This window comes from Acomys minous (assembly GCF_964271855.1).
Source record: "Acomys minous genome assembly, chromosome: 11".
Classification (NCBI taxonomy): Eukaryota; Metazoa; Chordata; class Mammalia; order Rodentia; family Muridae; genus Acomys; species Acomys minous.
In genome coordinates, this window is record NC_140492.1 from 112,654,615 (window position 1) to 112,669,078 (window position 14,464).

The 14,464-nt window shown below is 45.2% G+C and overlaps 1 protein-coding gene across 2 annotated transcripts; it reads left to right on the forward strand.

Annotated features, from left to right (window-relative positions):
- Nucleotides 1–38: 38 nt before the first annotated feature.
- Nucleotides 39–11,094, forward strand: MOCS2 (molybdenum cofactor synthesis 2). 2 transcript variants are annotated; one of them, XM_084801687.1, is made up of 6 exons: nucleotides 39–172; nucleotides 2,501–2,645; nucleotides 6,233–6,360; nucleotides 6,959–7,109; nucleotides 7,929–8,052; nucleotides 10,528–11,094. In XM_084801687.1, the coding sequence occupies exons 2-6, from the start codon at nucleotides 2,548–2,550 to the stop codon at nucleotides 10,594–10,596; spliced, it is 570 nt and encodes a 189-aa protein (XP_084657813.1). In that variant the 5' UTR covers nucleotides 39–172; nucleotides 2,501–2,547; the 3' UTR covers nucleotides 10,597–11,094. The 2 variants fall into 2 exon arrangements, with proteins under 2 accessions (XP_084657813.1, XP_084657812.1); XM_084801686.1 differs by lacking the exon at nucleotides 39–172 and adding an exon at nucleotides 1,283–1,404.
- The last annotated feature ends 3,370 nt before the right edge of the window (nucleotides 11,095–14,464 follow it).

The window sequence follows — 14,464 nt, forward strand, 5'->3', positions numbered from 1 at the left end:
GGCGGGGCGGGGGAGGGGCGAGGTGTGCACATGCGCAATGTCTACACGCCCGGGCTTGGGCACCGCCCGGGGAGGTGGTGCTCTTGTCTGCGCATGCGCCTCGCGTCACCTGGCTCCTCTGAGGTGGTGAACCTGCTCCGCGGTGTGTAGCGGGATGGTCCCACGGTGCCAGGTAAGAGGTGCTACCCGCGGGCGAGCTAGCCGGGCCACTGGGCTCCACCACAGGCCAGGACCTTCTCGGGAGGCCCTTCTTCCCCGTTTCCTCCCTGGTTCCGGGCCTTGCTCCTGCTGCTCACTGAAAAGTCATGTTCTGTCTCCGAACGCTGGGTGTCCTGGGTGTCCGTCCAGGTCGTGGTCTTCACGACAGACTCCTCCTTCCCTGGAGGCTCCTAGAACCCCCCCCCCCCCCCCGCTCCCTCCTCCCCGTCATTCCTGATAATTCGTTTAGATAGATTACTTTTAAAAAACTAAAACGCAACTAACTAAGAGTTGTTGTGAGGAAATGGGCGTCACCCCCTTGATTTGACAAGCCCTGGGTAATTTGCAGAAGCCGTGACTGTGGTGGAGAGATGCAAGCTGTGCTGAGCGACAGGTGCGCCGGCCTGCGTGGTCAGCACCCTGAGTTCCCAGGCTGGTTGCACAGGTGTGGCCTAGAAAGTACCAGCTTATCCTGTAATTCAAGGCCAGTTGCTTTGCGGCACGGCTCTCTGTGTTGTGTAACTTAGCGTAACGTGGACTGGAACCAAAGGTCGTTTGACCAACGTGAAATGGAAGCTTAGGCCTTTGCTGGCTGGGTCATTTATTTCGCTTGTGCAATTCACCTCTTGACTCAGAGCTCTGTTCACCGCTTCCCGGTTTATGGATGAATCAATTCTAAGTCAACTGAAGTCAGGCCTACTATGTTTCCCAAGGACATGCACTAGGATTTTAATGGTGCCACACAAGTTTGCGACAGGTCTAGAAAGTATGCAGAAGGCAGAGCTGAGTTTAAAACTTTTGTCCCAAATGTGAACCTGTAGTTATAGTGAAGAGTTTTTGCTTGTTTGTTAGTTTCCTGACATCCAGGGTTTGTCTCTGTAGCCCTGGATGTTCTGGAACTTGCTCTGTAGACCAGGCTGGGCCTCGAACTCACAGAGACCCACCTGCCTCTGCCTCCTGCGTGCTGGGATTAAAGGCGCGCGCCACCACCGCAGGGCTATGTTGGAGCTTTATGAGCCATTTCCTTTGGGAAGTGAAGAAACGTCTCTGTGTGAGGTATTTAAAGCCCCCTCTCTCTTTTTAGATTGAAGTGTTGTATTTTGCAAAAAGTGCTGAAATAACTGGAGTTCGCTCAGAGACCATTTCTGTGCCGCGGGAAATCCAAGCATTGCAGCTGTGGCAGGAGCTGGAGGCTCGGCACCCTGGGTAGTTAAAGCTATAGAATGCGTACGATGAGCATGTAAACGTCTTTAGGATTGTGTGTGTACGCGCGCGCGCGCGCGCGTGTGTGTGTGTGTGCGTGCGCGCGCGCGTGTGTGTGTGTGTGTGTGCATGTGTGTGCGTGCGTGTGTGTGTGTGTGTGTGTGTGTGTGTGTAACACAAGAGTACCAGAAATGTCCAAGTACAAGGAATGTTACAGATAATTTACCAAAAGAACACAGTTAAGTGGGTACTCCTAGACATGTTTATATAACTTACAATCATTTTTATACTTTCTAAGCAGAAAATGTGAGTTCTGCCTTTTATAGCCTAAGATGAAACGTTTAAAATGTGCACTGTAAACTTTGTCTGTCTTTTTTCTCTTCTTTGGAATACTCGGAAGTTTCTGAGATTAAAAGAAAACGGAGCCTAGCAAACTCTGCCCCTGGCTGAGCTTGAGTTTTTATGACACTTGAAAATTTCCCCCTGGCCCTTGCAAATCTGAAATTGAACTGCTATCATTTTTTTTTTTTACCTCCAGCCTTTGTTGTGAAATATACACGGGTCTTACTTGAAACTGTCCCAGGAATATCAGTAATGCTGCTTCAGCCTATGGACAGGGTTGTCCCAGAGCTCAGTGCTTGGTGCAGAAGACGCTGCACTGTGGACAGAGAAGGAAGGACTCCTCCCTGACCAGGGATCTTTCAGATCACTTTCACTTTCAGTGGAAAGTTGGCAAGCCCTCTGTACTGTTTTACCTACCTGCAGGGACACACCTGGTCTCCCAGGGGACCTCTCAGCTAGACTTACCTACTATGTGTCCACACTTAGTAGGTAGGTCTGTGAAAGGGCCATGCACTAATTAGGAAGTTATATTTTTCCCCTGACGTTTTGGACATTGGCCCCTGCCTGGTTTGCTGGTATTAGTTTCTTTCCCCCCAGGGGAAGATAGCCTAACATTTTTGTAATTAAGTATGTTCTTCAAGGGATGCCCTTCTACGGACTGAGTTAGCCTCATACTTTTGTGACTGACGTGGTACCTAATGCAGCTGAGGACATGTGGTTCACCTCGAAACCTCCAACAGGACTGTTTCTCCTCTAGACTGGCTGATGTTAGGAACCAGGTGATATTTGCTGTTCGTCAAGAGTATGTCGAGCTCGGAGATCAGCAGCTCCTGCTTCAGCCTGGAGACGAAGTTGCCATCATCCCCCCAATTAGTGGAGGATAATGCACCTGAGCCATCTAGGTATGTGGCATCTCTTCTTTTAGGCTGGTCTTGTGGTGAAGGATCATACACGTGCTAACGTGTGTACGGTTTGCTGTTGCTATACATTCTTTATGAGTCTATGTGCACCAGACCTTCACTGAAGCAGTCGTTTTGATTTGCATTTCTCTGATGACTAAAGATGTTGAGCATTTCTTTGAGTGCTCCACCACACAACAGGGACATATGCTCAACCATGTTCATAGCGGCCTTATTCATAATAGCCAGAACATGGAAACAGCCTAAGTGTCCCTCAGTAGAAGAATGGATAAAGAAACTGTGGTACATATACACTATGGAATACTACTCAGCTATTAAAAACAGTTCGGGTTTTATGAATACACACACACACACACACAGCTTTGGTCACAGTGGCAGAAAGAAAATTTGAATTCATTGTAATATATGATCCTGTCTACTTTTTAACAAATGCAGTTACTTATACCTGATAATAGCTTTCTTGGACAAAAATTGCACAAGTTGGGAGTTACATTTTGGTCAGGGTCCCTGAGAAGACAGTCCACCGTGTCTGACACAGAGGAACATTGTTCTCAGCTGTGTTGCAGTGGGGCTCCACAGGCCAGTGAGGTCACTCTGGAGTGAATGCGCATAAGCAGGCTTTAGGGTAGTCTGGGAACATCCGTGTTAAGGAGTGAGCCAAAACAGCTTGTTGTATCCTCAACTGAAGAATAAATAAACTGAAAACTGAATTATTTTTGGTTAAAATCTCTCTAGGCTATAGATTAAAAAAAGATAGCAAAAATTTCCCCCAAAGCAACAGTAAATATCCTGCACAGATTTAAAGGTTTGGGCCCAGTAAACACAAGCCAAAGGTGTCTGTTTTCTCTGCCTCACTTTCCTGGAAAGCAATGGAGCAGATGATGTTCACGCTCGGGTCTTTCTCAGGCCTGCTATCTGAACATGGCAGGATTCCCTGTGAAAGATTATTTCAGTTTCATGTGGACATTCTGGCCAGCATATCACCGTGATGATCTCAGGGAGTTCTAAAATGCTGTCTTTCAGAATTTATTCAGAGAACAGCACTCCGGTTTTAAAAGCCCACCTGCGTGGCTACAGCTACTCAGAAAGGTGAGCAAGATTGCTAGTAGCACTGCCCAGCATTTGAGTGAGCTAGGCCCGGTTTCTCTTAGCTAGTTTTAGAACCTGCAAGCTAAATGTGAATAGTCTCATTCAATCAGAGCTATGGGAACTCAGTATGGCTGGAAGCACTGTTTGGGTTCAGTGTGATCAGAAAAAGAAAAGTGCCATAGAGTGGTGGTTCTTTTTTTTTTGTTGTTGTTGTTTGTTTTGTTTTTTTCGAGACAAGGTCTCTCTGTGTAGACCTGGCTGTCCTGGACTTGCTTTGTAGACCAGGCTGGCCTTGAACTCACAACGATCTACCTGCCTCTGTCTCCCGAGTGCCGGGATTAAAGGTGTGCGCCACCACGCCCGGCAAAGCAGTTGGTGGGTTGCGACCCCTTTGGCGGCCAAACGACCCTTTCACAGGGGCCGCATAGCATGTGCCCTGCATATCAGATATTTACAACATGATTTATAGCAGTAGCAAAATTACAGTTGTAAAGTAGCAAAGAAATAATTTTATGCTTGGGGGTCCCCACAACATGAGGAACTGTATGAAAGGGTTAGGAAGGTTGAGAGCCACTGGTGGAGAGGGTGTAAGGACCCCAGGTGGCACAGAGAAGGGAAGGCATTCTGGGAGCCAGGTGTTGGTTTTTTTTATGTTGGAGACAGGGAAACAAATACTGGATTAAGACTTCTTGGGTTCTCGGCACTGTGAACAGAGCTTTAATAACTTCTCTCGAGCCGCCCTTCATTTTTCTATTCAGATGAACGCTCACAGGGTTTTCAGTTGTCCTTCTCATGGCATACAGTGTAAGGCCCTTTCTCCTGGCCAGCCTCTCCCCTACTCCTGTGCTTCTAAGCATATTGTATTCTTTACTGTTCGAGAACCCTGGCATTTGCCACTCTCTTTCATCACCTACGCCCTCTCCCCACCTCTTCATGTTGCTTCTCACCGTTCAGGTGTCAACTTTGAGCGTTACCTCTTTAGAGAGACCTCTCGGATCCCTTTATGTGCAGAAGTCCTCGAGACCTGTCTCACAAGTTTGTTTTCATTCTGTTATCCCAATGTGGTAGGTTTGTGATTGCTCTTAATTTTTTCTTTTGCATTTTTTATTGTTTGTGTGCATTTGTGTGTAAATATGCACATGCCACAGGGTAGAAATCAGAGGGCAGCTTGTAGGGGTCAATTCTTTCTTCTACCATGTACGTCCTGGGCATGAAACTTGGTAGTTTGGCTTGGCGACGCGTACCTTTGCCTGCTGAGCCGTCTTCCTGCGCCTGTGCTTCTTTGTTGGTTTGCTCTTCCTGTTCAAATGCAAGGATCTGAGGGCAGGAGCCTGCGCTTTTGGTTCCCTGCAGACCAGTGCCTAGGGTCCACTCTGGCTGCTAGTCGTTTGCCTTAGTTAGGATGTCTATTCCCATGAGGAAACACCATGACCAAAAGCAAGTTGGGAACAAAGGACTTCCTGTTTGCTTACAACTGTGGGTCATAGAGTCCATCACTGACAGAAATCAAGGTAGGAACTCAAGGCAGGAATGAAGCAGAAACCATGGGGGGGGGGGGAGGGATGCAGCTTCCTGGCTTGTTCTTCCTGCCTTGCTCATCATGGTTCCCTTCACCCGCTTCCTTGTAGCACTCAAGACCACGAGCCTAGGGGTGGCGCTGCCCACAGTGGCCTGCGTCCTTCCACATCAATCATAAAGAAAGAAAATCCCCTACAGGGTTACCTACAGGCCAATCTGATGGCAACACTGCCCATGGAAGGGGACGGACACTTTCCAGTTTTAGTTTTACCTTAGTTGCTTTTCGATTAACAAGCCATATTAACTGGCAGGGAAAATAAAGGTACGATAGAAGTCAACTGATATAAAGCTACCCAGTTGCATAGTACTGTTTAGCGAATAAATGAGAAACTACTACAAGACTTTCCTCAGTAGCGATGCCTGGAGCATGGGTGTGCAGTTTTTACCCTCTCTCCTCCATGACCTGCTGGGCTTCAGCCAGGTTATGAAGGCTCCACGTTCCTATGGAAGCATCTTTTTCTCTCTTCCTGTCTCCTGCTTGAGTAAAAGGGAAGGCCATTCTAGATGTGCGGCTGGGTGGCGCAGTGGTTAGTGGTGTTCTGGGTGTGGGTCTGGATCATGTAGTGGTTGACATACGGATGAAAGTGGTGAGACCTCAGCTGTGTCCTGATGAGAGAGATGCACAGCAGTTGCATTCTTGGGGTATATTGGCACATGACGTGGACACGTGTCAGTGCTCACGCTCATGTAGAACTCCTGTAGATTCGTGGCGGGTGGTAATAGTTGTATTAATTTGTTAAAACTTTGGACATAGTTTTTTTTTTTTAATCATTTAAATCAAACCCATCCCCTTGCTTCTTCCCACCCAATATAGAAAATGTGGACACAGAAACAGCATGTAATTTGAAAGCTCTACTTCCGGCATCCTTCTCGCTAAGGGTTGTTGACATCTTTACTTCCAGGAACGACGTGGATGAGGTTGAAGAGAAACCGAAAGACATAATACAGTTCACTGCCCAGAAACTTTCAGTGGACCAAGTGTCACAGTTGGTCATCTCCCCGCTGTGTGGTGCAGTGTCCCTCTTTGTAGGTGAGTTTGGGATTTTTTTCTCTGCTTCTGCAGAGCAGAAACCCGTGTTGATGTCACAGTCTAAGGACGTGCAGGACTGAGGAGCAAACCAACACTGCCCATGGAAGGGGATGGACACTTTCCAGTTTTAGTTTTACCTTAGTTGCTTTTTGATTGACAAGCAGGGAAAATAAAGGCATGATAGAAGTCAATTTTGACTTTTGTACTTTTTTTTTTGCAATTTTGTACTCTCTAATGTTGGGATGAAATATATATTTGTTGCTAATACTGGGAACAAATATTTTCCTTTTAAGTTTGAAACACTGCCGCTGGTAAGAAGAGGAATAAGCTAGATTGTCATTCTGAGACTTACATGGAGCTTGCACAATTATTATCATTCTTGGTCACCTTGGAGATAATTATCTTTGGTTCTCCTAATCAAACTTTGCTTGTAAAAAAAATTTAAAGTAGGTTTTAGACAAATGTACACTACTTCTTTGGAAATTAGAAATAATCCTTTTTTTTTTTTTTTTTACAATTCTGTAAGTGAAGTATTTCTGCTGTAGGAAAAAATCTTATTTCTATTGCCTGATTTCTGTTTGAATATTTTGTTTTTTAGGGACTACAAGAAACAATTTTGAAGGCAAAAAAGTCATCAGTTTAGAATATGAAGCATATGTACCAATGGCGGAAAATGAAGTCAGAAAAATTTGTAGTGACATTAGACAGAAATGGCCAATCAAACACATAGCGGTGTTCCATCGGCTCGGGTAGGGTCTTTAGCTTCTGAATGTTGAGTGTGCTTGCCTTCCCTCTGTGTATTGGTACTGACTCGGAGGCTTTTCCTACAAAGAAAGGAAGGCTTGTGCTTTCTCTCCAGAGCACATGGAGAGGGCGTCCGGCCTTTATCTTTGCTGCTTCTTGGCCTGTGGCCTTGGACGCCCTCACAGCGTCTTTTGCTATCATGAGATATAACCACCAAGACCTTCAGGTCCCGGCCCTCAGTGCCCGTGGGAACATCTGACTAACTCTTCAAGGCTTCTAGACAGTTGTTCTGGGCTCTGGGCTTAGTGTGTGTTGAAAGTTGGCTACAGATCTGAAACCATTAGAAATAATTTGTTTCTCACACAACCCAAAAGAGTGGCGTTCCAGGATTTTAAAAGAAGCCGTCAATTAAGACATCTGTCATTTTGTTATTAGCTATAATTTTATTGCTAACCGGTAATGCTACTGGGTGTGGCCGCTCCTGTTGCTTAAGTGTAATTGATATTTATTATTATTTTTTTAATCCTGCGCTCAGTGTGCGTGGTCACTCTGTGGTCCTGAGGCACCATCTCACACTGTGCCGTGTTGCATCAGGTCTTTGTTGCATTAGAGAAGGAGAGCTTTTCCTCTTCATCCCCCTCAAAGAACTTTTATGGATAGATGGCAACTTCCTCTGACTGTAACTGAGACGAGCTGTCATTTTCTAGTTAACCCAGATATTTAAGTAAACTAGAATTGATATTTTTTTTTCACTGTTTTAGTGGTTTCTTTAAAATGTGAATTGGGTGGCAATGGTAATTTTTTTTCCCGTCATCTTGTTCAAGTTTGGTTCCAGTGTCAGAGGCAAGCACGATTATCGCTGTGTCCTCGCCTCACAGAGCCGCATCCCTTGAAGCTGTGAGCTACGCCATTGACTCTCTAAAAGCCAAGGTGCCTATATGGAAGAAGGTCAGTGAGGGAAATACCTCTCGCCACATGGGCGTGATTTCATTCTCAGATAAAGGATGGGAGTTAGGAGTACATTCAGGATTTGGCTTCATGTGCCTTGCTTACCGTAGAATCTTGTTTTCCTTATCTGTGAAATAGTGCGTTTGTGTAGTGGCTGTTTTCTGAGTTTAACCATATGTATGTATGTATGTATATATATACATATATATATATACACACACACACACACACATATATACACACACACATATATATATGTATACACACACACACATATACACACACACACATACACACACACACACACACACATATATACACACACACACACATATATATACACACACACACACACACACACATACACACACACACACACACACACACACACACACACACACACACAATCTCTATCTTTATCTCTATGTGTATCTCTAGCCCAAGGAATGCATGCTGTAGACTAGACCTCCACAGTGCTGGCAGGTGGAGTTTCTAATCCACACTGTTTCTGTGGTTCATAAGGTAATCCCGCTTCAGGTAGGAGTCTGTTCAACTCCAGGTCTTTCTTTGGAAAGTTAGAATAATGTTGGCTCTTTAGTCTCTGGCTGAAATAGAAATTCCTCAAGGCAAAAGAGCACTTGCCCAGTGTTCTTCGCCCCCCGCCACCACCACCCCAGGGTGGAGACTTGTGTCTGAGAAAAAGCTTAGTAGGTGGATTAGGAAAGAAATAGACAGCAGGCGTGTTGTTGTACATCCACATTCCCAGCACTGTGGGAGAGTCACACCTTCTAGTGTGTGTCGTGGGCTACGTAAACCCCACCTCAAAAATACATATAAAAATATAAACACTGATAGCACATTATGGCGTGTTTTCTGCCATTAAGTCAAGTCAAGTAAGAGCAAGTGATTCTCTGGCTAATGGGGCCTTTAGAAGGGACAGCTCCCCCCCCCCAGCCCCTGCCCCCCAGTGTAGCAGCGTTGGGCTTAGAGTGCTACACTTGGAAGTGTGTAATTATGCACCTGAGCCCAGAATCCCTGCGTTGCCGTCAGCAGTGCGGCTTTTGCCAAAGCTGAAGAACTAACGATAGCTCAGAAGACCGGAAGAGCCTCACACTGGGCCAGGGCTGCCCTCAAAGGGGTGGCTGGCCCCAGTCGGTGGGAAAGATGAGCAAGTGGGGCAGTGAACTAGGGTCAGGGAGATTCAGTGGACATACTCTCCGAGTAAAACCTGATCCTCTCTGTGGGCTAAAGACTTTACGAACTACTTCGGGGTTGCAGGATACACTGTGTGTAAGGAGCTGGCGATCCTGAGAGAATGTGAGGCAAGCCTGGACAAGGGATGGGAGCTGAGATTATTCCAAATGAGGTTCTAGCCAGATGCAAAGATAGCTCTCTCTACCGGAGAGGAGAGGGCAGGCAGGCCAGACAGCGGACGAGGCAGCTGAGAGCAAGAGGCAGGAGTAGACCCACACTCTGACTTTATGCTTCAGCGATTAGCGAACTTTCTGGTTGCTTTTCTTTGTAGAGAGGTGGGGAAGTGCAGGTGCTCAGAGGCGGTCAGGTAGGAGAAGGGAACCCAGACCTCATCCAGGAACAGACAAGACACGTGATGTGGCCCATTAGGTGCAGACGCAGCGTTTAAAATGGCTGTTTTGAGGGAACTGAGAAAACCTAGACAAAGGAATCAGCCCTTTAGGTAGAGAGAGCTGAGGTGGGGGAGGGGAGGGAGCGAGAGCAGGGGAGGGAGGGAGAGGAAGAGAAGACGGGAAAGGGGAAGAGATGAGTCTTAGAGGTGAAGCTACAGGGATGGACTTAAGGGCGGTTGAGCTTGGATTTCTCTCACTGTGGAAATGAAATCTGGCCAGGGCGGGAAGCGGCGATGCTCCTCTTCTTCCTGTTCACAGCTGCTTGAGTTCCAGGCTGGTTCTTTGCCTTCACTTGCAGATCCTCTGCGACACAGGAAAAGTGGCAGCAGGCAGGCAGGGTAGGGTACTGCACTGAGGTCACACCCAACTAAAGAACAGGCCTGTTCAAACACTTCCCTGGCCTCATGTAACTTCACAGCCGGTGGAAATTCCTTTTTAGTAATGTCCCCTTAGGTGAGTTTGGAAAGAAGAACGGCTCAAAGCTAAAGACTTTCCACTTTCTTGTACATAATTTAGCCCTCAACAAGAGTAAGTTTTCTCAAAAGAGATGAAAGGGGGTGGGTTGCCCAAATGGAATTGTTTACCCTTTTCTGTGGTTTCGTCTTGTCTTGTGACAGCTTCCGGCCTGTCCTTTTCTGGCCTGAGTTAGAATGCTCGTGCGTAAGCAACGTGTATTTATTTATGTTTGTGCTCTCAGGGATTCACAAAAGTGTCCACAGACCGTTAGTAGGAGATGTGCTAGTCACTTGTCAGGCTTAGTCAAAGTATTTTATTCTCCCTTGTTAACGCGGTGCATTTTGAATACCTCCTGTGGTTCTGTTTTTTTTAGGAAATATACGAAGAATCAGCTTCATCTTGGAAAAGAAACAAAGAATGCTTCTGGGCAGCTGGTGACTAGTCAGTTTTTGGTGCACTAAATCTTTAAATTAGGTAAACAATCTCTTAGGTTACACAAATGGAGAAGTAGCAAAATGCATGAGTGTGCAAGACGAGGAGCTACCTGGGAACTAAAAATGGGGAGAAATGGCTTGATTCGAACATGAGGCAAGGCGCCTGTGGTAGACCCATCCTCCTGTGATTGAGTCCTGACGGGAGCCAGCCCAACAGTGAGCTGTGCCCTTCCTTTTACTCTTAGCTGTCTCAGGAAGACCGCCCCCATCTCACAGTGTGCTGGGAGCATCGCAGTCAGGCACCTAGCACAAATAATTGGCAGAATCATACAGGCACTGTCAGTTTTGATACTATATATTTTACATCACTTAAAAGTAAACCTAAACAACTTAAAAGCAGATCCTATCTGTGTGTAATCCAGCGATAGCACCTAAGGAATTTTATATTACAGAGACCACTATGACTTCAGAATCTATAATTACACAATAAAGCTTTTTATATTTCACTAGTTGTCAATATTCTTATGACTGTACGAATGATCATAGAATTGTTACAGAGCTAACTAGAAGCAACGTGGTTTGCGTTTAAATGGTGTATGATGTTTAGAAATTGGCCCTCAAGTATTTAAGGAGATTGTGTAATTATTTATTAAAGTAGTTTGGATAGTTTTCATAATGTTTATGTAATATTTATAGCTCGTGTGAAATTATTACTAAACAAATTTTCTGCAGGATTTTTATGCCAAACATTAGATTTTGATTGATCAATCCATCATGGCAAGTTTGAGTATACAAGTCCCATACAATATGTTTTGAAAATGTTCTCAGCTTTATTGACATATATTTGACAAGTAAAGTGTACTTAAGTTCCATACTGTGGTATTGTGGTGCTTGTGCTGTACACTGACTGTCACAACCCGGATGACGGACACATCACTCACCTCATGTGGCTTCACTGGGGAAACTTAGATGCACTTGAGCTCATAAAGAGTTGAAACATCAGCAGAACTGGAGAGGTGGCTCAGTGGTTAGGAGCACTGGCTGCTCTTCCACAGGACCTGGGCTCAATACCCAGCAACCACATGGCAGCTCACACCTGTCTATAACTCCAGTTCTCACACACACACACACACACACACACACACAGACAAAACACCAGTGAACATAAAATGAAAATAAATAATATATATGCACACACACACACACACACACACACACAGACACTTACACATAAAGTTGGGCATTGATAATGTACGCCGTTAGCCCCAGCACTCAGGAGGCAGAGACAGGAGGATCTTTGTGAGTTCAAGGATAACCTGGTCTACAAAGTGAGTTCTAGGACAGCCAGGGCTTATACAAAGAAACCTATCTATCTATCTATCTATCTATCTATCTATCTATCTATCTATCTATCTATGTGTATATATATAATATAATATATATATATACATACATACATACATACACATGCATAGTTGGGCAATTATCATCATCTTGGAGTTAGCATTGCTCATAATAAGAATTAAAACTACTTTGAAACACTTAGATTGAAAGGCTTTTTCTTAAAATAAATAAATAAATAAAAAGAAGGATATGTCCCGTTTAAAAAAAAAAAAAGGCTTTTTCTTTTCTTTTTGGCAAGTCGCCTAGTATTCCTATTATATCCAGGGAGACACATTTTACCTAATTAGCTCCTATATTCAACAAGTGTTTCCTGAATGCCCGTCCTATGACGAACCCCTTGCCTTTCCTATCACAGGAGGATCATCTAGCCTGAGTGGCTGGGAGCGACAGGACACTCTTGCATCTTCAGGAATCGCTCGGTTACTTGGTTACTCAGTCCTCCCCTAATGGTTAGGTAAGAAGACCACTGGGAAGAGAGAAAAATCTCGATCCCCTCGTGCTCTGGGGTCATCTGCGTGTCTCAACCTTCTCTCACCTTAGAACCTCTCTGCCCTTCCACCAGGCTTTAGTCTGTGTCTCTGGGGACCAGGAGCTGCGTGTCGGAGTCAGTTGTCCTAGACCTGAAAACACAATAAGTTAGTAGGCCAATGTCTATTTTTTAAAATGGTTTTTGCACCCATGATGTTAATATTTTGTATTTAAGGTCAATTTAGATACTTTCAAGTTTTAAGATATCTGTACCAGAGCTGAGAGTGGTGGTGCATGCCTTTAATCTCAGCATTAGAGTGGATCTCTGAGTTTGAAGCCAGCCTAGTCTACATAGTGAAGTCCCAACATGCCAGGGCTACACAGAAAAACTCCTTCCCAAAAAAACAGAAACAAAACAACAAAAAGATTTTCTATTCAAATATTCTTTAAAAAAGAAAGAAAGAAAGAAAGAAAGAAAGAAAGAATACAGGCTTTTATTGAAGGTAATTATGTTTTTAAAGATCATAGAGCGGTGGTTAAAAATGGTTTTAAAGAATCATGCCTTCATTACATAGGCTTTATGCTGTGTGGGACCTAGACTACTGTGGTTTCAAGTCTCCAGTGTGATGTGGGACCTGTTGGAAGAAACGAAATGGAACGCCCTTGAAAGTTTATAGTGCACATCACTGGCATTCACCAGGAGCTCCGTTAATCCCCTGTCTCAGGGGTGGCAGAGCTCACTGGTTGTTGAGAGAATAAGTGGCTGATGTCACTCTGACTTCTAGCCACTGGCAGTTCAAGCAACAGCAGCCTTTAACGGGTTGCTTGCTTTGGACTGTGGCTTCAGTCAGGAGCTGAGTTCCCTCAAGGACATCGATCGTTGTGAGCTGGTGTTCACCCTTCAAGTGCCTTTGTATGGGTAGAGAATGGAAAAGTCTTATCTGCCCATGAAAGATGTTGAGCCATTGATGCAGCCTCTAGATTTGTATCTTCTGGGTGTGGTCTGTAGAGTCGGGAGATGTCTGCAGGATGTTTTTTGAGAGACGGTGATTGAGTCCTTTGGGTCTTGGCTTTGACTTTGTGAGTGTGAATTTCTTGGCTAATAGGGTACCTGGGTGAGTCTTGAATCCAGTTTCTTTACTTCCCCTTCATGGCCCAGGCCTTGTGGACCACAGTTTGCACCTAAGTGTCATGTTGCCTCCACCACTTCTAGCCTGACTCTTCATGTGTCTAGCAAGAGCCTTCTCACAGGTGCTGGATCCCATGGTCCGTACATAGCTCTCACCTCTGCGACCCAACAGAGGGTGTGAGCCCTCCTCCCCGCCTCACGTCCCGCTCCAGGCTTGCTGCTTTGCTGTGGCTGGTGTGGGCAGGCTATTCCTGCCTTTTCTAGATTGTTCTTTTGAGAGTTATGTGCCCTGCTTCTCCTCTTTGTTCCAGTCTCTGAGTGTTATTTCCACAGAGAGCCTTCACAGGCTACCTTGCCTAAAAACAGAATCCTGTCTATTTCCTCTGCCTCATATTTTGTTTCGGTGCCCAGCGCTACCCCAAGTACTACATCCAGTGTGGTTTATCACGGTCTTCAGTCTCAACTTCATGACAGCAAGGACTGTCACTAAAGCGCCGAAGCAGTGCATGAGCTTATTATAGTGTGCACTCAAATACTTGTTGAACGAATACTTGTGTTGTGGGTGTCACATGCTGTGTCTCAAATTAAACACACCTGACAAGTAAGCTGTACCACGAACAGATGTGAAAAAGCATCTGGTTAGACAGACATAAGTGGGCAAGCACAGCAAGTCTACTGTGTGTTGTAATTACCTGAATCACCCAGCAGAGGGTAGTAGATCCAGGGCTATAACTGTCACTGACTGAAATCGTAGTTTTATATTGACTAGAACCAAAAAGTTTAGTTTAGTGTAGCCAGCCTATAAAGCTGGAGTGGCCCTTAAGTGAGATCTAATGTTTGATCTTTAATTGGCATCTTATTGAAAAATTAAGGGT

Coding starts and splice junctions, on each gene's coding strand:
- MOCS2 (XM_084801687.1), top strand. CDS start 2,548: ATGTCGAGCTCGGAGATCAGCAGCTCCTGCTTCAGCCTGGAGACGAAG. Junction 7,110..7,928: donor GCGGTGTTCCATCGGCTCGG/GTAGGGTCTTTA, acceptor ATCTTGTTCAAG/TTTGGTTCCAGTGTCAGAGG. Junction 8,053..10,527: donor AGGTGCCTATATGGAAGAAG/GTCAGTGAGGGA, acceptor TGTTTTTTTTAG/GAAATATACGAAGAATCAGC.